A 27,519-nucleotide genomic window follows, 5' to 3' on the forward strand; every position below is an offset into this window, starting at 1 on the left:
GAAAACTGACATAGTAAACAGCTAATATCTCATTTCGATACCAAGTCCTGTACAGCAACTTTGAAAAACATGCCATCAACTGAAATTAATTATCACAATAAGCATGTATTCAATTCCATTTTTCCTTCTCCCTTTTACATCAAGTCAAATACAAAATTGAAGGAAAGACCTGTTAGTGCTTCATCAAGGTGATCTCACCACATCAGAGCACTTTACAGAGATCAAAGGCACAACAAACATCGTTGCTTTTTGCTACAAAGCAGCAAACACAATTTACTTTGCAACAGGCAAGACAACCATAAAATTACCTGCTTGCATTGTAAAATCCAAGTTCACTCTTTGATTCTGGGAATGTTCAAACCCAGCAGGGAAAGTATAAAACTGATTGTGGTATATAAACAAAAAGCCAATTTAAAACTCTGCTATCTTGCTGAAACCTCAGGTTGACTCAGCTGTATCACTCACCATTCCTCCCCCCAGTGCAATTCCACTGGTTTCTCACTAGCAATGCCACACCTGATGGTGACTAACATCCAAAACACCACTTCAGAAACTTGTGGATGAAATTCCATGGACAACCACTGAGGCCTCTGCAAAAAGTAACTAAGAACGTAATGCTACTCTGCTGACAGACACTTTCTGGTAGATTCTGGTTTAGAAATCCTTGATGTGATTGAAATACTCTCTTTTTTTATACAGGGAGATATTTTACATACCTTGATGCTGAGGCTTGGTGAAATTTTATCATTGTTTCACGTAGAGGCCAGAGGAGATGGACAGAAAGGCCACAGAAGCAGAAGAGCACTGAGGCTGCAAGGCACACGAGCCTGTTCAGGGCAGGATCAGCCAGGGCAGTCAATTCCTGGAAGATCTCCAAGGAGGAAGACTTCACCATCTCTCTCAGTAACCTGTTCCAGTGTTTGACCTCGTTCACAATAAAAATGTTCCTTTTCCCTTCCCTTTCCTTGTGTTTTCATTGCATTCCCTGTACTTCAGTTTGTTCCTACTGCTTCTTGTCTTCTTAGTGGTGCCCACTGAGAAGAGTCTGACTGTCCACTCAGCTCCCTGCCATCCACCAGCTATTTATACACACTGTCAAGGGCCCCCCAGGCCTTCTCCTCTCCACATTGAGCTATCCCAGCTCCCTTAATCTCTCCTCAGGCAAAGGTCCCTTAAGTCTGTGATCACTCCAGTGTTACCATGTCCCTCTTGCACTGGGGAAACAGACTGAATTGGTTTGATTAGTTCCCATTTTGAATGTGATGTAGGTTCAGTGAGAGTGCTATTTTAATGCGGACATTAACTACCTCTACTTCTAACCAGGTATCTGCTGGCTTGTATCGTTTTTAAAGAAGGAAAAACAGACTTCCTTCACCTTCACTTGAGATGACAGCAACAAGAAAGCCGCCTTCAAGATCTAGGATTATAGCCAGTTTATTACCAAAAAAAAAATATTGAATGTGTATAGTGTTACAGCATTTGCTGCCACAACTAGAAAAATTATTCTTGAAATTATACCTTAAATAGAATGTTGTTTAGCTAAAGTGAAAGCATATTTCAAGAAGTGTGAAAAAAACAAACTTACCATGACTTCAAATCTAAGTTCCTTATACTAAGGAGTTTGTTTTAGTAGAAGTACATTTAGTGGCAGAATAAAGTTTCTCAAAAAATGCTTTTAGAGATAATGAATGCCTGATGTCCAAAGGGGTGTCACATGAAATTTCATCACCAACTTGTGTAAACTAACCTCAAATTTAACCAAATGCAACGGCGATCAATACTGTGTCAATCTAAAAATATCTGTGTTTTCGTTTCTAAGGCAGCAAAACCAGCTGCAAGAATGAGGAAAAGCTGGAATCCACAAACTGAATGGAGCTCCACTGAAAGGACTGGAGCAGTTATAGTGACAGGGAAAAGCCAGAAGAATGTAAAGTTTTGACAGTGTTGCCACATTTAGCAAGAAAGTCAAATGCAGGAGAAAGAAGAAGGAGCTAATCAGAGCAGTTTGTTACTTATGTGCGTTATTTCATTTCTTTCTTTTAAAGATGGCAACCTCCACCTCTAGAGAGTTTGCAGCATGGAATGTTCCCCACACACCTTTCAATCACTGCGTGGTGTCTGGTACAATGGGCTTGCATTGAATATTCCCGGGCACGTTTGTAAAGCAAAAAATAACTGAAATAAATAACAAAAAAAAACCAACCTCAAAGTGTAATAATAATCAGATTTCCCAGCAATCTCAGAAAAACACTCATCACCCTGCAGCTTTAGCAATCACTTTCAGCCCTAAAGACTTAAAGGGCTCCTGCAGTCAGAAACAAATCCATCCAGAGGACAGCAAGCTCACAGAGTAGACAGTCACGTATCTTCCTAGCCTGTGAAAACCTTAATTCCTACAACAATTTTATCTTTGTTCTGCGGCAGCATGCAGCCACCTGCAGTACTTAGTGGAGAGACGGAATGCAGTCTGGTCACCCAATCTGACAACACAAGCTATAATATATCAGAGACACACAGACCCTTTCAATAGTACTGCAGATATCCTGTTGGATGTGCTGTGTGTTTGTACATAAACGTGTGCGTGCATACACATGCATGTGTATTTGCTGCCCGTCGCCATGATCTGTCATGCATCGCCATCGCAGAAGGAGGTGATACAGAATAAGAAGTCACCTGCACCAATCCCTTCTTATTGTCGTTATCATTTCTTGGCAGTATCCCTTATCACGAGTTGCAGTGGAAACCTGCCTCAGGTTTCCTCTCTGAAAAAATGAATTGTGGGAAGAAAAGGTGTCAGAGCGGGGAGAATAGAGTCGTATTCCTCAAACAATAACCCCTACCACAGAAGCTTTGCTACCTCCTCCTCCACCGACCGGAAATTTCTGTAAGAGAATCCCGTGCTGCTGGAACAGAAAAATTGCAACACTTCAGGTATGACCCAGACTCTAGTCTTGACCAGGGATTAAAGAACAAAAGAAGCAGCTCAGTCCTAGCTCCTTTGCCGTCCAAAGACTAAAAACTTACAATGTGACAGAAATCCGTAGATAATGAAGAGGTTTAAATCATACCAGTATGAAGTCAAAGAGAAGAACAACAACTAATACGCCCGCCTCACAGAGCATCCTGAAAGTTTGTCTTCAAGCCTTAGGCAAAAAATCAGAGGGCCACGGACAGGTAATGGATATACGAGCACTGAGAATCCCAAAACAAAGACAGAGTTGAACTGAATGATTTTATAATGTTATCCCTAAATGCTTAAAAAATAAATAATAATAATTTTTTAAAAGCACACAGAAAGCACCTACTGGTAAAGGACTATGCCAGTATTGTCCTCTAGGCATGTTTCTCTTTCCACCTCTGAAAGGCTGTCTGGCATTTGACATAACTGGGAGGAAGAATTTTCTCCCCTGGCTAAGTCAATTACCTTTGCTGTATTTGCAGTCTGTCAGAGCTGAATCTGCTATCTTTTTGGGTCTGACACAAACTTCTACACCTACTTGACAGATCAAATGAGTTTTAAAGAAATTACTGTGCTTTGAAGGGAAGTTCCCTGGCTACATTAACTCAAAAAGCTGCAAGACAGGAGGTGAGTGATTACTAAATTAGTAAGATACATTCCCCTAAAATATTAAAACACGGTACATCTTTGTACTTGAGCTCATTTTAACTTTTTAACGCAATTTGCCATTTCATTATGAAAATCCTTTAGTCTTCAAGTATTATCATAAACACCTGTATGAAGTCAAATAAGGTAATTTGAAATAATCTTCCCTCTTTGTGCTCTTCGGGTGCTTAATTTCTCATATCACTGAGATATAAAGCCTCATTACTGAGGAGAAATTAAAGAAACAGTGTGGCTTACTGCCTTAAAACAATCACAAGCAGGTGTATTACGTTTGTACAAAAATATGCACACTGGATGTTACAACCAGGTTTGTTTGTTTTTAAGGCTACATAAAAATATTAGTGCTTTACGCAATATCATACAACACGATGTCATTAGATTACAGATCGTGTCAAACTTCGGCATTATTAAATCAACTGCCAGATCTCATCTCACTCTGCTGTCACTGTAACTCTTGCCCAGACTTATTTCCCATTAGCCTCAATTTAATGTCTATATTTGTTGTACATCAACATATAGAACTCCTAATTAAAGGCAGAAGAGCAGACAAAAATAACACATTCCGTGTGCAATGCATTTTGTCAATTAAAACATAAATGAATACACAGCAGAATGGGAAGCAGCACCAGGGGCTCTGCAGATACTCACATCTCAGCTCTGAAGCCCCAGAGCAGAACAGAAGAAAAATTGTCACTTGGATTTATTCTGTAGTAAAAAGCGGTATTCTATCCACCAGAACTACTCTGACGCTTTGATGAGATCGGGTGTTGAATGCAGCCACTTTCCTAGCAGAAGAAAGGTAGTAATTTCCAGAAGGTTGGTCAAGCCAGCATAGTCCATCACATTGGACAGCTTGCTAACGTGATTTAAGGGAAGAGAGCACAGGACCGTACTGATTTCTCCCATCAGCCGGACAAGCTAAGGAGGTTTTCAAAGGCTTAAGTAATAGTTTGGCGCACAAATCCACTACAGGCTAATGTGATGTTGGCTCTCAATCTCATTAATGACGAAGAATTTCTTATACTACATCAGTTCTGCTAGCTGGAGCCATGGAGAAGGAAAACACACAGCAAAAGCAGAGCTGGCTCTTCCAGACCACCTCTGTTATTCCAACACACTCTGAGCATGCCTGTGCTCCAAGCTGTCTCAAACACAGCCCCCGCACTTTACCATGACTGCAGTTCTAGACAATTTCTCTAATTCTTTACAGGGATTAAATCTGTTCCTATGCAAATTCCTCACTTTAAAAGAACATAATAATAATAACTGCTCTACAGTGTTTTCTTTTCCTCAGGAAAAAAAAGATATACAAAAATTTCAATAGAAATGCTGTGAGTCATCTTCCCGATATCGTAATCTTTTCACATCGGTGTTATTGTCCTTTAACTCCACTAGAGTGTAAAAGCTCCAACTACATTTAATGCACTGCTGCTGAACATGTTCCACACTGACCTACGTGTCTGTTTATCCAACACTGCTCTCCAATTTCTTCCTCCCAAGATCTAACACACCTCTCAGTGACTCACCTCAACTAAAAAGAAAAGATCAAGCTCACCTTTAGGTTTGTAACAAAAACAGGTCGGCTTCTCTTTAAAGTACCACACTCAAAATTATTTTGTAGGTGCTACACCAAAATAGATTTAAGCACAGCTTACACCAATAGGTCACAAAAAATAAGTGTGAATGGGGATTCATCATCTGATGAGGTATTTTCCCCGCAGGGATCTCGTTTTATCTCAGTGATACTCAACAGCTTTCATCTACTATTTGAAAGAAAATATAAAAATCACTGCTTGTAAAATGTGCAGCTGTCACAAAATCTGAGGGGGCTGAGAAAATAGATGAATTCTTCAGACCAGTCCATAGTGCTTCCTAACACTGACTTCTTCCAACTAGAGACACGTGAATAGCAAAGGTCACGCAGCTAGGAGCAACAAACATAGATCACACAAGACACAGCTGTACATAAATGAATTAATACTGGAAACAACAGAGGTAGCAGTAGACAACTCACAAAACCTGAGCTCTAGTTATTCCTGCAGCCTTGGAGGTGGGTACATATACAAAGTAGTGCCAAGCATGGAAAGGTAGAGAGAGAAAGATTTACCTAAGGACTGAAGCCAAAATCCGAAGGCATTTGGTGCTCAACTGCCTTTGAAGAAATTGGCATACCTGACTTAACAAAGGCTATACAGGAATCTGTGACAGGAACCTATCTGATCCCTCTCCCAGTATGGCCCATCTACTCCTCTGCCTTTGCTGCTCTGCAAGCACTTTCCCAAACAGCACGCTCAGCCCCATGCACCAACACATCCTTTTATACTAACACCATGTCTCCAACACCTTTCATCCTCTGCTCTTACTACCCTTAGCTAGTATGTTTTTCAAATCAAGTCAGAGCCTCAAGTTCATTAAAACCAGCAAGACAGACTCCTCATTCAATTAGCTGCCCCAGAAAATATAACCTTTGTCTATTCAGTGCTCAAACTGTTCTTCTGTATGAAGTTCTACAGCAAGCGTTAGCTCCTCTCTTCTGGGGCAAGACACCTATCTTAATCTGTAGCTGCTAAAACAGTTAATGTATTTACATGCCTACAGAAACACCTAATAACGCAACAGCAGTAATGGCAATGAGATATTATTTTGGAAATGTAAAATGATATACACACGTACATATACGCACCTACACACATTTCTACATATGAAGTAATACCAGCAGGAATTACAGCTCTTCTCGGTGCACGGAGCACGCTCCCAAGGCAGTTATTCTCAGTGCCCTAAGGTCAACTCTCTTCTTGCGGGAAATCAACAGTGCCACTGCAGTTTCGTCAGCACTTTGCCAGGAAGCGGAGCTTTTTGGGGAGCTCTCCTCCTCCCTCTGCTTCCCCCAATATGTGGCAGCTGCTCCACTGGTAGCAGCCAAACCTTTCGCCAGAGGAAAAGCAAAACTTTTGGAAACAGCTCATTAAGAGAAAAGGTAATCAATGAATTAGGGTTGGAAGAAAGCGGAAAGGAAAAAAGGTGAAGGGAATCCAGGAGTACGTGTTTATTTAGATGTTGTTTTCCTATTACTCCAAATTACTATTTCTCCTATGACTCCAAAAAAGTTTGCTAAATTTAGCGTGTCTTCTGAACCTTTTTTGTTTAGCGTGTTGTTTTTTGGGTTCTTTTCTGCTTTGTTCTGCTGTGGTTTTTTAAAACATCAAAAGTATTTTAGAGCCTCTCCTTTATTTGTATTTCTTGCTTTACATATTGTTTTTGCTTTCTTAAGGAAATTGGCAGCTCAAATGCTCTTCTAAAACCAAGTCACAAACATTTAGCAGTGTTGCCATTTCAAACACCAGACTCAGCTGAAACTGCTGTGTGGCAAGGCTGTGCTGTTTCAGCTGCTGGAGCCCTCAGAAAGGGCAAAAAATGCTGAATAAAAACAAAATATAAGTCATGAATCAACAAAATTCTGGGGTTTGTTGCAACTAACCATCCTTCAAAGCAGTCCAAAATACAGCATTCCCTATTCTTTGAAAATACCAGTAGCCTGTGTTATCACCTCCACTCAGTCATTCCTGCTTACGTGGTCTCCTCTGCTGTAATTAGCACTTCCCTGTGCCTAACACTGATATTCCAAAACAGGTTTTCCAGTTTTGCAGATAATGAACCAAAGCACCAGTGGAAAAGTCAATGGACAGCCCACAAGGAGCTCAGACATGCAACTACCCTAGATTTTAGTGAATATTTGACCTTGGTAACCTCAAGCTTACAAAGAGCAACGCAGTGGTGAAATCAGTTCTCCTGAGGTTTGGTGCAAAGCCTCTGTTGCCATTGCCATTCCTGAGCAGGGCTGCTGGGCACAGACTAACATTTGAAATAAACTGCAGCATTCCACCACCATTCCCACTGAGACAAGAGGTGCATACGTGCATGAGGAAAGTATGAAATAGCACCTACATCTCCACAAATGTATCTTCATGAAATATTTTTCTAAGGGGATAAAAATAGTACTAAAAGGCACTGACTTTCCTTTTAGGGGCAGATTCTGATCTAGAAGCCTCAGCCTACAAGACCTGCTACCACGGTACAGGTGGGCAGTTGATCTGAGTAGACAGCTCCAGTCAGTTTTTCAACATTTCTGCCTTGAAATGTGGGAAAGTCAACCAGCAGCAACTGTTCCCAGGAAAGCCCCATCCCCAGTAACCTGGCCTACCTCTTACCCCAACGAACAGTCATGCTGATGACTACTTTACTCAAAAGCCAGAAGATCAAGAAGGCTCCAATAGCCTGGACTCCTCTAGTCAATGTACCCTCTCATTCACAGTGGACTTGAAAGCAAACTCTTGTATTTTACTTTCAGCTTCTCAACAATACCTACTGACTTTGCTTCTCTCCTGGTGAGAAAAAAAAGCAGGACGCACCTACATCACGGAATAAGAAAAAATAATGGCAGAACTTTCTTTCCTCATTTCTGGTTGTTCACAGACTCAGTATCTGTAGGGCTTTTCATTCCAAAATTAACTGCACACTGAAGAGTCTGGAACAGCAGAGCCTTTCCGCTTCCAAGTTTTGAGATGGCCTCAGAGCGCAGCTCTCCTCTCTCATTTTTGGAATATTTTTTGACAATTAACAGAATCAATGACCACAGAGCAAAGAAGTCTGCCCAATCGATCAAGGCCTAAATGTGAAAAGAGGAGGAGGAGAGAGGGAAGCTTCTAACGACCGGAAGGGGAGAAGAAGTGTAGATTTATTTTGGCTTTATTCATGAGCATTTCCTCATGACTTCTGGAAGAGTATCAGGAAATAAAGATAGCAGCCAGCAGTCACCTCTGAATCTTTTTTTAAGGGAGAACTGAAATGCAGTGGTAGCAAAAAGAGGAAATGCAAATACTTTATTCAAGGCAGATGCTGCCCCAGTATGCAAAGTTGGCATACAACCAATGCATAGAGGCTCTCTGGGAAATACTCAGTATTACCCTCAGTAAATACTAAAAACATGAATATGCTAATATCCACATTTTTCCAAAGTCGATAGAAAAATCATAATGTAGATTAACACTCCTAATAATAAAGGGATCAATAAGATTCCCAAGAGGGGAGTGGGGAACGAAAAGATAAAAGATGGAGAAACTGTCTCTTATCTTGAATCCCAACCAATGTCAACAGACTGCAGAGAAAAGAGTCACTGTTCTAGAGCCAGGACCACAGCTTCTTTTCTGCCCTTCCAGAAAGGCTCACCTGCCATTTTGAAATGAGACAGCAGAAGTGCCTGGAGTCATGCCCGATGGACTAAAGCCACCCATACCCAAGACATGGGACTGTCTCTTTACACCATTTCTCACCAAATGGTTTATATTAGCAGGACCTCCGAGTCCATCTGGCCTAATTCCTGCTCCAGCAGGACCACCCAGAGCAGGGTACCCAGGTCCATGTCCAGGCAGCTTTAGAATCAGATCTCCAAGGAGGCTCCCTTCTCCTGACTCCTCAGCACAGGTACGTGCCTCGCTACCACACAGCCTCTCTCCATGCTATGAGCATTTCCCAGCCCCTTTCCCAGGAAGGACACTCTGCCCCTATGAAAAAGGTCACTGCATCTTCTCCCTAGTACATCCTCAGCACAGCTCTCTGCAGCACAGCCCCAGAGCTACCTTGCCCATATATCTGCACTTGGGAAGCTGAAGAGGTATCAGGAGGCAAGGAGCAAGGGATTAGCCACCTCTCCCTGCAAATCTGACACCATAATGTGCTGCCAATGGCCACTGCCATGCTATGATTTAGAACAGAAGCTATTCAGGGATGTCACCAACAGCAGCCTGACCTGGCTGCCCTTTAGGTAGCTGACAAATCCTAGTTAGCTGCCCTATCCCTCTCAAACGGCTGCATATTGTCAGCAACTACCTGCAAGGGCAGAGGAGAAAGGAAGAAAAGACTACTTCAAACTCAACAAGGCAGTCCCTGTGCTTTGTGTTACGCAGACAGCAACCACCACCTGGCATCTGGAAGGCATTTAAAGCGTAGGGAACATGCTCACCTGGCTTAGAGGAAAACTGCTGTTCCATCCGGACAGCAGCAGTTTGGATTCCTACCAAAAAAGCTGTGCTGACAAATCTGTATGGATGGGTCATTACAAAGAATGACTAAAATGGACTTTTTTTTTTTTGCAGAAATATTTAAGATATAGAAAAACACAATCCCTTCCAGCGCAAAAGTAACCAAGCATGTAGCATGCACATTATGTCAACTTAAATAATAAATCTAACCTGCTAATATTTTCAACACCATACTTGGTTCTCACACACTTTTGAATTACTCCAACACTATTTCTAAACACATCCTTTCAGTGAAGAGAATATCAATACATCAAAACTATTTTTTAAAACAAATGAGCTTCCTCTTTCGTACAGCAATCATTTTAAGTACTGAAAAGGTTTCCAAGGCACCCTCCACTTCCAAATGACAAATATCAGCAACAGCTGGATTTAAAACAAACAAACTGAGAAACCCAAATGAGCAGAGTTCGACTCGAGGAAAAACATTAAATATTTTCAAGCAGAGGAACTGAAAAACTTAAAGAAAAAACAAGTACGCACACCTGCTGTTCTATCAATCTAAGCAGGAAACCATTTCACTGCTGCATCATAAGTAGAAGAAAAGTGCTTATTAAAACATTAATCACAGTCCATTATATTCTGACTCCATGCCAGAAGTTCCCATTACATCACTGAAAATATCTATTAACCAAAACCTGATTCTGACAAGTTACAGAAGTGTAGTGTTTAGGATTTAGTAATGTAAAAGTCAGTTTTAAAAGAACAGTTACACAATTGATTTTGCAGTGGCAAGCATGTATAATTAATTGTTTTTGTGACATTTATTACTGCAACGGAGTTGATTTAACTGGTGTTTCTACTGTAAAATTATTCAAAAATTATTTCAAACTTCATCTACTTTTATTAAACACATTTATTGTGAAAGTATTAAATACCTGGGGCTGGCTAAACAATTTTAAAATGTGCTGGATACACTAGTACATGTAAAACTGTATTGTCTTGTGTAAATATGGGCCTTGTTTAGAACTTCGTCTCACAGGAAATTATGCCAAATGAAAACCATCTCCCCTTCTCCTCTCCCACTGGAAAGGATTTATGTTTTTACATTTAATACCAGTTAGGTAAAGAAACAAAAATACGGTGGTGTTACCTTCAAGCCTGAGCAATAGTTCATCTGTGAAGTATGATTACGTTCAAACTGCTGTTTCATTATTAGAAACATGGCCTAACTTGAATGCCTCAATTTTGAAGAATGAGAAGTGAACAACTCAGCTCTTTCTGGAAGACTGACACTGCATGGTTTGTTTACCTAGAACAGATCTCAACTTACTATGACCAAAGCTTCAGAAAACAAAACGATGAAAATCAGCTCCTAAATGTGTATATATAAACTCCAGCCAACGAACTTAATTGCAGGTACTTTCCTCAACCCACTGTAAGCAGCCCCACAGAAAAAAAAAAATTGAAAAAAAAAAAGCCACAGAGCATGACCCTAACCCCGAGGAAAAAAAGAAAAGGCTTATTTTCAAAAATGCTGAGTTAACAAGCATTTCTGAAGCTGTATGTTTAGTACCACCAGTCTTCAGAAGATTGCTGCGTGCTCAGGGCTCAAGGCACAACCTCCCTGGCCATGTTATGGAGTCTACTGGCCAAGGCAAATCACTGCAACCACACCACGAGCCAACTTTAGCATCACCAGTGAGCTTACTGGGTAACACAGCACATGAGTGGGTGTCAGGTAACCAAGTAACACTTCATTCTTGGAACACAGAGGCTGACTTGATCAGATTCTGTGATTTGAAATAAAAGCAGTAGATGCTTATAAATGACTAATATTTTGAGTTCCCATAGATTATATCCCTGTACTGCAAACACTGGCATTTAAGAGACTCTGAATTCATGGCACCTCATGTCATTAGTGTCCATGATGAATCAAAGGTATCTGAAACACAAAGCTAAGAACATCCGTGAGCTTTTTGGTTGGCTGCTGGTTTTTCAAAGCCTTGGGTTCCTCTTCTGCCCTTTGCCCCAGCAGACAAGTCTCTAAATACAAAATACATCTGAGCTAATAAGCTTTTACCTGCCCTTGGACAGCTTCCAATTCCAAAGATCCAAAGAGCTTCAGTTTTCCTCTCCTTTCTTTTTAAGAAGTGCCATAAGCACCACGACTCACGCAGCCTGACTTCCAACAGTTTGCTCCTATGCTTGCTTGCAAGCTCTGACCGAAGCTGTTCTTCAGCAGGCAAAACATTTATGGGGTGTCTCACTCCCATGCAACTTCTTGGATGTACAACAAGTTCTGATCTCACTGTGCAGCCTTTTTGTCAGCAGACACACTTTTAGGGTCACCCCTCCAGATCCAACCACTTCTTTTTGTGCAGCAGCTTGGGGCCTAGTTACCCTTGAAATTTCTGCTGCGCTGCACTGACTGAAATCAGTGAACAGATGCAAAAACTGCTGTAATGGAGGGAGACACAAACTAAGCCCCCCAGTTTGTATGGGTCTGTAAGACTTGCATTAATTTTTTTTCAAAGGAAACCAGAAAAAAAATGAAGAAAGCAGACATTCAACACCATTAACTCTCAGTGAATTTCTCCAGTTCCACTTACCCAAAGTGTTTCTCCGGCGTGATCTAATCTGGGGGTCATCAGGGTCATTTTAAAAAAGAAAACAGAGATTACCATCCCAACCCTTAAAATTCTTGCCCTCCATCGTATCGGGTGTGAAATCAGTTCAAATACATAGAATCAATTTAATGAACTAGATTACTGACTTTGGCAAGCGGCATCCTCCTCTGTGAAGAGATTCTTCACTCCAACTTCTTTGCACCCTTCAGATAAACTTTAAACATTGTTGACTTGTGATCACTGTGAGAAACACCTCCCATCAAGAATAATGCTGGATCAAAGTTATCTGTAGCAAGGTTAAAGAAGAATCACGAGCAACAGCTTGAAATGCTGCTTGAATCTTAATGCAACTCCCTTGTGTGTCTCTCTGCCATTTCAGGAAACTTGTAATTAATTATCTTTTTAGCCATCTGATACTTGAGCAAATAATTTTTGTTTGGAAGACTGCATTACAACTATGTTTATCAGCACTGGAGTCAAGAAAATGCATTATTACTGGGTTTATTTTCCTCTTTTGTGGGTCTGTTTTTCTGCCTGTCTCTCTTGGTCTCAGTTACTTTCATTATCCACTACTCATCCCTCTTGAAACAATAGTGCTGAGGGGTCTAGGAAGACGACTCCTTCTGCTTTTCAGACATCCTTCTTGCATTTTTACTTGGATTTTTATAAACGCCTTAGAGGGCAAATTCAAAACAGGATGCTCCTCACCTTTGTGCTTCAACTACATCTGAGACTAAATAATTAATTTAGAAGATTAGTCTATCCAAACAGGCCCTTCAGAAAGCCATAGCAGTGTTTGCTTAGGTTCCCCCAGAACAACTCCTTGTCATTACTTATGATGGAGTGCAAAGCAAGAGTGATTCTCAGATGTCGATCAAGCGAGGTGGTTCTTCCCTCACTCTTCAGCAAATTATCAAGCCTTGCCCTCCCATACTCTCCATCCATCTTCCAAATGACTGTGCTCTTCTTGCTCCTTATCACTAAGGTATTCCTCTTGCAGTTTATCACTGGTCTTCAAGAAAGTATTTTGTGGCTCTGTCCTGGAAAGAGCTACAAAAGCCGAGGGCACTGACGCTCTCCTGTTGCAGGAAAGATCACTCTTGTCCATGCAAAACATATCATTTTTCTTGTGGTAACTTGCACAGTTCCCAATATATCTGGCTTAGGAGTCAGAGGAAGGACTCAAAAAGGCCACACAATGTAGTGCAGGAGAAACAAGGAAGGAAAAACAAAGTAAAGATAAACACCGAGCACAAAAAATAGTGACCTCAAACTTACCACAATTTCAGAGATGCAATGAAAGAGCTAAAAATAACTTCCACAAAAAATAAGTTTTTCTAAGCAAATGGAGAACAAGTAAGGAGTGAAGTCTGTGGACATCTAAGTCACCAAAGAACCACATACAGAAAGTGATAACAATGTAGGGGATGAAGGGAAAGATGAAAGCAGCAAAGGGCTTTCATATAAAAACTAGTACAGATCACAGACCATCAGGTATGTAAGAGGCTGGTAATAAAAAGGCTTTGATTTGGTGAAGCACAAAAGAGTGCAGAAAACAGTGCATTTATCTGCAGGATGCCTCCTGTCACATCGCAATCCATCATCAGACCGTTTTGCTTGATGCTCTTTCAGCTGCCTACTTAGCAGCGTTGCCTCTACACCTGCAGAGAGGGCTCAGGGTTTGCCTCCTACTAATTATCAGCAGTGAAAGCAATGCTACCACACTGATTTTTGAAGCCATTTTAAATATTGACTAGGCAACTGTAGTACAGTTTGCCAGACAGTTAGTTCTTCGTTCCATATGTTAAGGCTCTGATTTATTATTTTTTTTTTATATTACATGCATTTTAATAAACAGCATGGTTTAGTGTTCTACAAGCCCACACTACAAAAAGACTATTCTGGAATAAATGGTATAATTACATTTCCTACAGCGACCTTGTAATCTCTCGAGTATTTATTCTAGACTAAACAGCCTTACTCAGCTGCCCTGTGTCTGATTGTCGATGAAAGAAGCTTGTTTGACAACTGCTTCGAGCAGAAACATATTTTTTCCATGATTGCATGAAAAAGTAAAAAACATTACCAGACCAGTATTCTGAGCACAGAGACTCGTGTTAGATCGATGAGTTAATATTGAAGCCACGCGCCAACAAAAACAATTACCATGGACATTCTGCTGTCATAGCCAGCTTTTGAGGTTAATTTAGTGGTACATATACAGCTACAGCCAACTTTAAATACAAGAAACAACATGGTGTATGCAGGCTTCCTTCTTTGTTTCTTTATATATTTTCCATATTCTCTGCTTTTATAACCCTCCCGAGACCTTTTACAGTTACAGAACCCACACTATACCCACAGGTGGGCGGGCAGGAAGTAAAACTCTCTGTTTCATAAGCAGTCCACTTCTAATATATTCAATTGCTAATGACCTTGACAGAAGAGCTCCATGCAAAACACCATATACTACAGGGTGTCGTTTGAAACGTTCATAGACATTTTTGCCAGAAAGCTGATTTCTTAAACAGTAAGATTTCAGACTTACCATAGGCTGTGCTCCTTTCCTCAATTTCCATTTGGTTGGGAAAAAAATCGGTACTAATCTACCTCCTGTATATTAAACTTGCATCATTACAAAACCTTACTGCAAAAACCAGTAGTATGCTAAACCAATGTAAGGTAGCTTACACATCAAACCAAATAGATAGTTTATACACAGGTCTATTTCCTTGTTTCAGTCTCTCTTGAAAACAGCACATCTGGCCATATTCATTATTCAAAAAAATGTACCCACAGATGGCTAACACCATTACTCATAAGCTTCCATTCAATTATTCATGGTATAACAAACAATTTACTTTTAAGGGCTGTATGCAAAAGGAATTGTGTCGGTAAAACAATAACCACTTCTTACCTGCCAATTCTCATTCATTAAGTGACTGACTCAAAGCACATCGAAGCCAACAGAAACCTTTCTGTTGACTTCAGAAAGCAGAGGATGAGGCCCTGCAACAAGAGGCACTGGGAAATTCAGACCATACTCTTTGGGAGCCAGGAGAACTCCTGTAAGAACAAGTGCAGCACTCTCAGTGCCCCCAAAGCAAGACAAGCTCTCCTTGCTCTTACTCAATCTTTTGATTCTGACTACTGAGCTTAGTGAGAAATTGTATTCTGTTCAAAGGAGCAGAATGAATTCAGTATTCAAAATCAGTGGGCCAAGACAGATCAAATAAGCCCTTCGTTTGTGGCTTTTCAAGAAATACCTGCATGCTCCAATCACAAAGTGAGCAGACGTGAAAAATCACCTGCTACAACTTTTAAAGCCCAGTGGTCCTGTCACCCATTCGCAATCATTTCTTAGTTATTTTACTTTCTTGAATGCAATGCAGAAACTGACAGGGTTTTATCAAAAACTAATCCAGCGAAGACTTGATCAGCACCGGCTTAAGAACAGTTTGGAGAGCATCTTTACTACTGCCTCATTTAAAAAAAAAAAGCACCATTGTGATTGACAGCATAGAAGTTAAACTAGTCATCTCTAAGATTAAGTGCCAGAACACTACATGTGTTTCAAATTACACTGCAACACTGTACAACCAAGAAATATGCAGAAATTTTCCACTTGAAATGAAGGCTAAAAATTAAATGCTAACAAAGCTGTAGTAGATATGAAATCCAGCCTACTCATCTTAACTCGAGATTTAAAATGACTGAGATGTTGCACACTAAGGAAAAAAGGAACGAATCAATCCAGTTGCTTGTTATAAAAAGCACAGTGGGCTAAAACATATTCATTCTACACGCAAAATTCCCAAACTCTGATTTTCCTTCAGAACTTACTCTCAATTCCTAAAGTAACACTTTGATTCCTTTTAACTTTTAAATTAACTACAAAGATATGTTAGTAACTTCACCAGTGTTTGCCACTGACCTCTGTTTTTGCATCATACTTAAACAAGACATTAAATGATTTGAGTGCTCCTAACTGTGTGGTTATAAATGAAAACAAGTCAATACATCACAAGGAAGACCAATTTTTCCCTAAAGAAAAGCAAACATTTTTGGAGCAAACTCAATTTTTACAAGCAGATATAAATACTCGGGATGCATCTCTGGAGGCCAAGTTAAGTAGGCAAAGACCATTTTATTTTAAGCAGAGTAGGCTTGATTTGTTTACGAGATCTACACAAAAGTTCCCCGTTAAGGCTGAAGATTTTGAAGTCGAGTGCTAACAGAAATCATATATTTAATCATATCTGTAAATTACATTGTGAGCATGGCATCAATATGACTGGCTGTGCTAGAGTAAAAGCTATTTTGGATTACAGAGACTGTTTTTAAACTTTGAGACACAAAATTCTTTATTCAAAACGTTAATTGCAGAAGCAGGTTTTTTCATGTACAGTAAGTTTGTAAGTAGCTTGTGCGTGGCACTTCCACAGCTGTAACAACCTGGTGAGACTGCTGTACGGCAGCTCCTGCTGGCCCTATGGACCATCCAAGGAATGAATTTACATTTTTCAGGACCTCAAACAAACATCATCCCCATCCTATTTCACTCTTTCACTACTTGGCATGACAGTTTGTTTTATTTTTCATTTCTTCTGTTCAGCAGTAAGAAAAATCCTATCTATTCCAGACCTCTAAGCACACAGACAAATTCAGTGTGCTCAGCTAAAACATCAGCAGAAAAAAAAAAAAAGGAAAGGAAAGGAAAAATAAAACAAGACAGACCTTTCTGGCTCCTCTTCAGAGACCCAGAGGTAAAGTAATGGCAGCAAGTGCCCCAACATTTGGGCACACTCGCTCTCTCAGATGCACTTCCCCCCTTCACCTGAAAGCCACGGCAGGTCAAACTGCCTCACAGTGACTTAGGCAGTTCACCAGATTTGGACTGATTTGAACCAGAAGATGACATTCCCCACTTCAGTCAAATTACACGAACCCAGATCGTTCTCAAAAACAGACAAGATGGCCCCTGGACGCTCTGCTCCCAGTGTGTCATCCCACATTAACTTCCAAAACCAAAATCGATGGAAGCTCATTTGGAACAGGAAGAAATGGAGAACTGTTGGCTCCCAAATATGATATTGAAAAAGAAATATTGAATGAGTATACTTTCAAAGGAAACAAAACTAACCTCTGAAACTACACCAGGTAAAGAAGGAGGAGCAGAAGTAAAATTTCAGAAGGGTGAGATAGCAGTGGCAGATGTGGTATTTTTTTTTAAACAAGAAAATTTAGAATTGACAAAATAGACATGAAACACATTTGGGCACTGAAATGCCACACGGAGAGCAGACCTCAAGGCAGGTGCCAGTCATGTCAGTATCTCAGCACCTAATACCAAGCTGCCCTTTGCTGACGGCTCCCTCACGCCTCTGGTTGTCTGAAGGTGCTCGCTGCCAAAGGCTCACTGGATGGAGCCAAACTGGACGCAATGCATCTGAAAAATGAAGAAGTTCCCTGTCTTTCTTGGACTGGGAAGCCCAGAACTGGAAACAGTACTCCAGATGCAATACTACGATTCTGTGCAGCCTCACCACCAGGGCAGAGTAGTAGAGGAGAAGAACCTCTCTTGGCCTGCTGGCTATGCTCTTTTTAATGCACCCTAGGATACCACTGGCTTTCACAAGGGCACACTGTGGGCTCATGGCCAACCTGTTGTCCACCAGGACACTGGGGTCCTTCTCTGCAGAGCTCCTTTCCAGCAAGTCAGCCCCCAACCTGCCTGCAGTTATTCCTCCCCAGCTGCAGGACCCTACACTTGTCTTCGTTGAACTTCTTGAGCAAGTCTTCTCTGCTTATTCCTTCCAAGCCACGCTACACACATGAAGTGTTCTCTGTCATCAAGATCAATTATCTCCATCTGGCCACAGCACATTCAGAAGGATTCATGGAAACAACACTGGACTTCTTTGCAGCAACCCCACAGCCATGGAGTCAAGGGCACCTCTATTAGAGGACTCTGAGAAAGTTTCTTTCAATTCCCCTACCTAAAGCTTAATTCCTGTCTACAAGTTAGTGTAATACATATCGCTCCTACAAAGTCATGTATTTCAGGATTCTTGCTTTTATTTTGTTCTTTCCAGAAAATCTTCTTGTATGAAAAAGATGATTTGGAAGGGGGACAGGACACATGAAAGACACAAAATCCTATGTTTAGTACCAATCCTTTGTATGGGGAAAGAAAACAAACTAAAATCTGTTTCTTCATTATTGTCAAACCACCAACATAACAGCAAAAAAATATGCATCATAAGGATGTTAATGCTCTCCTATGGTAAACAAAGTTAAAGAAAATTTAGTCTCAAACTGAAAACAGATTTCTAAAAACCATTTGGAACATAATTTTGTTATTTGCAAAGCACGTAAAGTCCATACAGAAGAGCAGTGGGATGATGCAGAATCAAGTTTATTGGACTGTACAATGTTGGTGGGTTTTGCTGGATTTTTTGTTAGTCTAATGAGTAAATAATAAAATTCAACTTAAAATGCTACTTTCTTTTTTATTAGAAAAGGTCCCTAGCAAATGTTCTGAATGATCTCTTAAGGATTCACCCTTTTTCCAGTTTTGCTAGAAATTTCCTTGCCAGCTGCCTCCTTCATTACTGCAGCTTACTAAGAAAGAAAAAGCAACACTTACACTGAAAACTGAATTAAGTCTTGCAGAATGTGAAAGGTTAAGATGTGAATATTTAGAACACTCATTCTGTTGGGCATCCTGAAGATAAATTTAAAAAAAGTCATTAATTATATTAACAGAAGTGAACTCAAAGTCTCCAGATTGGCAGCGTCTTCGCAATAATTCTGGCTCCAGAAACTCAGATGATAACAGCCTGCACATTTGAGGGAACTGTTTCGCAGCAATAAATGGCCAAACTTTTATCTGCAAAATTGTTAACAGCAACAGCAAATGTTGCTATACTTTATGACTAACAACAGCACGGTCAAACTGAGCAAATACTCACAAATTTGGAAGGACTATGGAAAATTGTTTTCTTTCTCACAGAAGGACGATGGAAGTGGGCCAAAGATGAAGGAATAAAAACTATAAGTACTTTTAGATTAAACCTGCCTTTATAGGAGTCCGAATTAAGAGGTAACTAGAAATCTTTAGGAGGAATGGATAACATTGTGCCCAGCAATTCTGCCTCACTGAGGCAGCTGCAAACAGCTGCCTGAAGAAAAAAAAACTGGGACCAAAGCACACTAGTGAAGCATTCACCATCAACAGGAAATGCACGAGTTCATATAAACACAGAAACAAAAATACAGAAATGAATAGCCTTGCATGGTTTAAGGTATTTCAGACACCCAGAGGTATAGGGATAGACATTAAGATGGGATGGATGTGGACAGCAGAGTTCCTGCCAGACCTGGATGCCAGCACTCACCTTACAGGGCACATACAAAGGGACAGAGACTGGGAACTCTCCTGGTACAAGTAATCTTTTCCCCCCCCCCCCCCAAGCATTTCTATTTGTGATAAGGCTTAGGGCTGAGAGGGCCCCAAGGCTCCCATCACGCTGGAGGTCCCTCACAGCTGTGCTCCATCCAAACAGGTGGTGAAGGTTGAATCTGGCTCTGCCCAAGTTTAAACTGCTAATTAATATTTGGTCTCGGAAGCTTGGGAACAGATAATAAAAAATTACAGGCACCACAAGGATAGAAACAATAAAAATAGAGACAACCTCAATTCCAGACAGCCTTGAATTTTCTAAATCACCATTACTTTGCATACTGGTTTTAAAAAGTCGATCTACGTCTATCATTTTCTGTGTGAGATAAAATTCTGCCTGTGCCACTGAACTAGATGGAATTCCTGTTTGGATTTCAGTGGTCTTCGAATCTGCATACTGAAGTGCCTCAGCTTTCTTCAGTCCTTTCTGGCTTCAGTTTTCTCATAAGCATTAAGGTAAATAATATTTTTTATTTTTTAAATACTTTCCTGCCTTGCCAATCTCGCGTTCACTCAGCCACATCATTTTCCAGCTGCTCTAAGTGCTTGTGACCTTGGAAGTCAGAACTCAACCAGTTTGGGGATACTCCCTGTCCTCGCAGCTACACATTTTCAGGTGGCATTTCAGCTATGAACACTTCTTCAGAGGGCAGACACGTCACTTTTGGCCTTCCCAGCCTCCATTACCCAGCACAGCAGGCTCCCAAACTTGCTTCCAAACATGGCTGCACACCACAATGCTGCCAAGCTGCTGGACCAGCCCTGCATTACACTTTTTGACATAGTCCAGCTCTGTGCTTCATTTCTCACAAACGCAGTTTGACTGTAGACAGCACTCGACAAGTAAATCTACCCCTTTTCCATGGCAAAAGGCCCAACTTTAATATTTTTACTGGCTTACAGCTGGGTAAATTAAGCCCCAGAATTTTATTTATTTCTTTTTTAACACCGTGCAACTGAAAATGAACAGCTACTTCACTGCGACTGCCAAGGACAACCTTAAAAACACTAATGCAATCCAGTCCAGCTCTCAGTAGATCTATAAAGGCTTGAAGACCAAAAATTTTAGCTTATCCACCCAAACAAAATGTTGGTTGGTTGGGCAGGAAGTCTAATATTTCATTAAGACCCTTCAATATAGATATATATATTTAATATTTATATATATAAATATATATATATATATGAGCCTACATGCTGGCAAAGCAAAGATAGTAGCCATCTCAGATTTAATGCTGTGAAATGGGAATTAAAATTTACTGTGTTACTTACCCTAGTCTTCCCAAACTTTCAAGCTCTGGAACTGGTGGTCCATATGTCTCCACTTGCAGAGGCTGATACTCATACAAAGTTTCCTCTAACTTTTGAATGGGAGCTAATGAAATATGCTGACCCTGTTAAAAAAAAAACAAACAACAACAAAAAAAAACCAGATATAAATAAATGTTTATAAAGCAGGTCAAAGTTTTGTTTACACTTTTATTTAATGCACTGAAAGAACAAGTGTACAATATTTAGCTGGTCTGGACAAAGACCATCCCCACTAAGGGCATACCGTCCACTGCATCACCCATTTCTTCAAGATTTAAACTTTTTATTGTGATCTGCAGTTTGGAACTCATGTTTCACTATCTGTAGCTGTGTGGACAAGATAGGAAGGAAAGGATAAAGTTTTATTGCAGGCAAACTTACTCTTAGAGAGAGAAGCTGCCTCCAGTGTCACTAGTAAGATTGCCAGTAGGTGAAAAAATTCAGTTATCAGAAGTAATATCAAACAAATGTCTCTGAGCCAGCCTATTAGATTCTGTAATCAATGATTTCCTGAAAGCCTTAATTAGAAAGGGAAGCCTCTTTCATTTCTCTCTGCAGGCTTTGTAAGCTACGATATATAATGGCTCTCCAGATAAGACTTTTACAGTGCAATACAATTAATTCATCCAGCAAATTCCCATTTGTTTCATAACCAAAAATACAGAAACACACAAGCATAAAATTTTAATTCCACGTGGTACTTTTGCAAGCCCTTCAGACCACTGAGAAACTGCTACACTTTCTTTCCCCTGCTCTCCAAGTCCCTATCACTCCAAGCTCTCACAAAACAGGAGACTTGTGGCTGCAAAGGAGGGGTCAGGAGGATATGAGATAGAGCCAAAGTTAACAGATGTTGCTGCGTGACATTCTACACTGATTTGTTGATCTTTCACACAGTTTCAATTTTCTACTGTATTCTATGGTGCTCACAAAAATTAGCAGCGGCAGCAAAAAGACAGAGCGCTATGAACTCCCCCAAAATAGCCTGGCTTCCCCTACCAGAAACTGACCTTCACATCTGCAAAATGCAGGAATTTAGGAAAGTAGTAGTATTGTTCATGTAGACATTTTGTCTGCAACAGGAGATCGGAAACTTTCCACGGTGTAATGCCATGTATAACCCAGGCTCCCACTGGTCATCACTTACTGAGCTTCAGCTCCCTGGGGCTCCTCGAGATGCATCTACTCTCTCAACTGGAAACTAAAGATTCCACATGTGGGACACTGGGTTAAACTTAACTAAACAGGGGGAAAAAAAAAAGTCAGTAGAAAGGGAAAGCTGCTAATTAAATTTGTGGTTGGGGACAATGACCTTCCTGAATTAGTAGCATGGATATTTTTGTTAAGATGGTTGCAAAAATGGGTAAGAAAATTGAAGAGGCATGTCCTTGAGATGTCCTAGCATGGATCCAGGCTAAACTCTATGGAAATAAAAGCAGCTCAAGACTTCCATTGAAAAGGCTTTGTGTTTGTGATGGGAAGCAATAGCTCTGGCCTTTTTCTGCACTGCTCACAAGGCAGGAGGGGCTGCTGCTAGCAGCGTGCCAGTGTCGGAAACAAAATGTGGCGGAGAAAGTTCTCAAGTCAGCCATGAGTCACTCCAACATTCACAGTCACAGCACATTTATTTCTGTGCCACAAGCTATTGCTGCAACATTAGAACCAGGCAACCACATATTTTAAAAAAGTAGGAGAAGTTAAAAAAAAAAAAAAATCAGCCTTAATACTGTTTCATGGTTTTTTGAGATACAAATGCAGGGTCTCTTTTTACATTGCTCGAAGTCGTTAATTTCCAATCTATTCAAGCTCCTGAAAATAGTATACTTTGTAACTATGCTGACATGGGCAGATAACAGTCATTGTAAGAAATGAATGAGACATTTAAAGATTTAACAATCATTGCATCTCCAACCTAGGTGAATGGGAAAGACGTACCAACATTTTACACGTGTACACCCTTATCTGGTGAGTGAAAAGTCTCACTCTTTCCAAATCCAGAGGAATTTTATTCCAGCCATAGAAAAGAAAAATTCAGTTTCAGGCAAAGATCAAAACCTCGATAAATATTTTTGGAAATTACTTGTGTGTGGGAAAAGGGAGCAGCTCAGATTGCAGGAGCCACATCTCTGGAGGGCATCACCAGAACAGCTGCTCGCTGTTTGCAGAGTTGCCATTGGTGCATTCCTAACACTTTTTTAATGAGAGCAACTTCTGCAGACATTGGCCAAGAGGCACAGGAAGGCTCCTGACAAACGGACCGGGCTCATCACAAGCCCCTTTCCCCACCATTCATACTGCTGCAGATGCCCATCTCTGTCTGGGAAATCTTGGTAGGACAGGATGAAAATATGTCATTTGTCTTCCTCTGTGGGATTCCCAAGGTGCCAGAGGTTGCAAGGGATCACAGTGGTTATTTGCTCTCACAATGGTCAGCTGTTAAGCACAGGTGAGCTGCATCTGGACACTGGGAGGCTGGCTGGTCAGTGTGCCAACTGCATGGCAACCACCTGCCTACGCATTAGGGGAAAGCCACAGAGCCACGCCAGGATCCTTCGATGAGGTGTGTACTGCAAAAACAACACACCAAGCTGTCCCAGAGAATGGGGCTGCACACAGACACTGTCCATCCTTGGGCTGCCAGCACGTTCCTCTGTGGTGCCCAAGGACTGGCACTGGCAGCTCAGGCAAAGCTCCTTTTGAACAGCATCCAACCCAGACTTGCAGATTTCAGACATCCCGTCAGTGAGTTGCTCCAAGGGGCGATTACTTTCACCATTAAACACCAGCAGCTCATTTTTGGTTTATCAAGCACAGACTCAAAGCACTCTTTCTCTCCTTGGCCTTCCTCATTCACAACCCAGGCCAAGGTGCGAGTGTTAGGAAGCACCACGTGCTTTGGCATGGCAAAGTGACTGTGTCTGTTTGGATCTGGCCAGCAGATCTGTACCCCAAGGAGACTGTGCAGCTGTGTGACACAGCTCATTTGTTTTCCTTTCCCAAAATCACAACTTTAGCTGATTGGCTTTGGCAACATGGATTAAATTCCACTTAGCAACAGGAAAAATACACAACTGCCTGATGCAACAGCCCTATAGCTGCTTGGCCCTTAGGTAAAGGCTTTTACCTATAAACTGGATTTTCACCTTCCTTGACTTGGGAACGGGCTTGAGGGAAGCACAAGAGTCACAAGACACATTCCTGGCTGAATCTTGGTCAAACCCCACAAGCACACCAGCTCTGTAGGTATTTTGGACGTACAGCGGCTCAGGGCAGGCTGCTTCCTCCTTGTGCAGCCCCACACAATTACACAGGGGTCCCAGCACCAAGCGCTGCACACATCCTTGCAGAGGGGCTGCAATGGAAGTCAGTAGAAATTTGCCAACAAAAAACGTCGCCTTTTCTCTTTGCACTGATGTTGGGCTAAGATGTTGCTGAAGCTGAAAGGTTCAGTGTGATGAATTTAGGCAGCTAAAATCCTTCTGACCAGCAGCATCCCCCTCTTGTGTCTCTGTCCTGAGATGTCCCTGGCCATTGCAGAAATGACTGCTATACTGTTGAGTAACTTCAGAGACATGACAAGAGACAGTAACTATTACTTAGGACTTAGACGGCACTTTTACAGATCCCCAAACCATTTCACATCTATGAGGTAAGATTTATAAATTTCCTGTGTTCCACCTAGACAGCCAGCCCTACCTCTTTCCAGCATTAGCAGACATTTATTAGCATGCTAAAACCAAAATTAAGGCACTAGGTTCAAGATTCTGCTTTTGCATTACTTTCTCCTGACAAACCTAAGACTGACGTTGTGGTCATGGGTAAGTATTTCTAATTCCCTTTGGATGCTGTAATGTTTGTGTAAAGGAAACTGACAGCATCCAAGTGGAGACAGAAAAGGCTTCCAAGAACACAGACAACAGATTTTCCTGCCTCTTCTCCCTCCCACCCTCTATCTTCAGGGCATATAAGTCTTTCTCTGCAATTATTTTAGGCACTATAGCTGCCCATTACATCTTGGAATGTATGGAACCTCAAAACAACAACAAAAAAAAACACAACCACCAAACACTGCTAATTAGAACTATGGCATTTGCTTATCCATATAACTTTATGTAGAAGATTGCACAGAAATGGATTTGTGAGCAACTGACTTCCCATTCATGTACCGTATGGTTTTAGATTCAACGAATAGAGGGCTAAACTGTGAGCAGGGTGTTAAATAATGTTTTTGCACTACAAATAGAATGGACTGATTTACTCTTTGCTCTTTGCAGTGCCTTGTTTGAGAGTTCTCAGTTTAAAGAGTAGTTTTTAAAAGAGGAGTCTTTTTTTCGTTTCAGACTGTGATGCAACCTGGCATTAAGAAAAACAAGACAAACAAAGACCAACTCACAGATTATATACATAGATGCAAAGAGCTGCCCTTGCAGTGACAAGAAGCTTGTCTCAAACAAAACCAGTAAAACCAAATAATGCCCTTCTAGGAAACATCACAGCTCACTTCAGTCTATTGGAGCATTAGAGCTAGTGTACAGGGAGGCTTGGCAAACGCCAGGTGCGCCAGCATTTGCCTGCTAGCAGAAAGAGGTTCTTTTAGCACCAGAAATTGCAGCTCAAGGTGCAGCACTCCCACTTCTTTCCGTCCTCTCGTCTCTCACTTTCCCTGGTGCCAGAACTACACCGCCTTCCTGCACCTCCCTCTCTCTGCAGCAAAAGGAAAAACAAGCAGCAGCCTTCTCAGAAATCTGAAGTGCCAAGGAGGAGGAGAAAGCAGAATGACAACACCAAAAATGCACTAGTAGGGGAAAGAGGAGGAACAGCTATGCCACAAAAACATCCCCAGGCAAGAGACAGAAGCCAGAGATTGGGGTCATTAAAACTTGTCCAGGCAATGCACACTTCTGCACTAGACGTGACTGGACGAGACGGTGTGGCTAATCTTTTTGCTTTTTACATTTCCCTCTGCTCGGGAACCTCCCCAGAGCTGCTATCACCCCACTAACAGAACGCACCATGCATGCAGACAACAGAAACAGCAGCATTTACGTGCTGAGTCTCACTGGCTCAACTCACAGCAACGCTGGGTTCGGGTGCACGGGGTGCTGGGATGCGACCGCTGCAGCACCTCCACAACAGCAGCTCGACTGCACGCAGCGCTGCAGAGCTCAGCCCAAACTCTTCTTGCTGCACTGCACGTGAGCCTGTCGTTATCCAAATGCTTGCAAAGTGAATGGGAAAACAACACTTGAAATTCCTTCAGTTTTTTTCAGTATGAGCAGTCTTTGGAAACTACTTCACTTTTAAACTCATGACAGATTCTGATTTTGATTTTGTGTACATTATTTTCATGTTAATAGAATTTCCTTGAGAATAATATTAATGCAAATACCCTAAGCAGTGCAGTCGGAGCCAAGAGCTGGTTTTTCAGTTTCCACCCTCCCCACTTTATTGACAAATCCATGTCAGCAATGCTAATATGGCTTTCTGATTCTGATTAACTACTTTGTTTGACTACAGTAATACTCAGGAAAAGGAGAATGAAACTGATAGATTTGGAGGGCTCAGTTAATATTATTTTAACCTTTACCCTCCCTGTCTTCCACAGCTTTTTTAAATAAACAAGAAAAATGTCAAACTAAAATGCATAATTCCATTCCCTAGCCTAGAATTCCTACACCAGTGAGATTTTTCCAAGCACTCAAATGTCTGAAACCGACTGTTCTTTCTTCTGCTTTCGAAAACCAACAATAAATTTAATTTCTTTACACAATTGTGAGAAGTGCTAAGGGGATATCCCAGCAGCGAAGCAGAAAGAGAACAAATGATCTGACACAGAAACCATCAAAATCCATGCAAGTTTTGCTACTGATCTCAAAAAGAGGAATGTGACCATGTGTGGCAGGACAAAGATAAAGGACCCACGCCCCACTTCCCTCAGGGGCCGATGATTTCAGATGCCTCTTACCAATGTGACTAGATTTAGACTTTTTTCTCCCCCACAGTAATTTAATTTTGAATGCCAAAACGTATTGAAAAGCTGGGCTTTCTTTACGAATGGCGGGAACACAGCAAGAGATCTACAGCACAGAAGAGGCTGCTACCAAAGACGGTCACGCATGTGGTCAGTTACATGAAAACCTGTATCTGGGAAATTAACCACATCGTTGCATATGTGCTCAGCTAGACTTGCCTCCAAGCTTTTCCTTACAACTTTCTGACATAAATAATTACTTGACCAGACTTATCTTTAAGCTCCTGCCAAAAAGCCACATTTCTCTAATCTCTTGGAAGAAAGTCTACGTCCATTGCATAAGCTGAAATATAATTCTGGTTCAGTGCCAGTGTCAGGACTTAGTGACTACTCTTTACAGAGAAGTCTTCTGCCCCTTTTTTCCATCCGTGGATGACGCTGCCTGTGTGCCACCAGCACCTCGCAGCAAGCTGTCGAAGCAC

At 41.2% G+C, this 27,519-nt stretch overlaps 1 protein-coding gene across 2 annotated transcripts in view; it reads right to left on the bottom strand.

Annotated features, from left to right (window-relative positions):
- Positions 1-27,519, bottom strand: part of MNAT1 (MNAT1, CDK activating kinase assembly factor) — a 116,332-nt gene that overhangs the window by 15,810 nt on the left and 73,003 nt on the right. For both annotated transcript variants that reach the window (XM_021402812.1, XM_021402811.1), the window contains exon 7: positions 21,028-21,149. In XM_021402812.1, the coding sequence (XP_021258487.1) occupies positions 21,028-21,149 (122 nt within the window). The remainder of the gene's footprint in view (positions 1-21,027; positions 21,150-27,519) is intronic.

Source organism: Numida meleagris, chromosome 6, assembly GCF_002078875.1.
Source record: "Numida meleagris isolate 19003 breed g44 Domestic line chromosome 6, NumMel1.0, whole genome shotgun sequence".
NCBI classification, from domain to species: Eukaryota; Metazoa; Chordata; class Aves; order Galliformes; family Numididae; genus Numida; species Numida meleagris.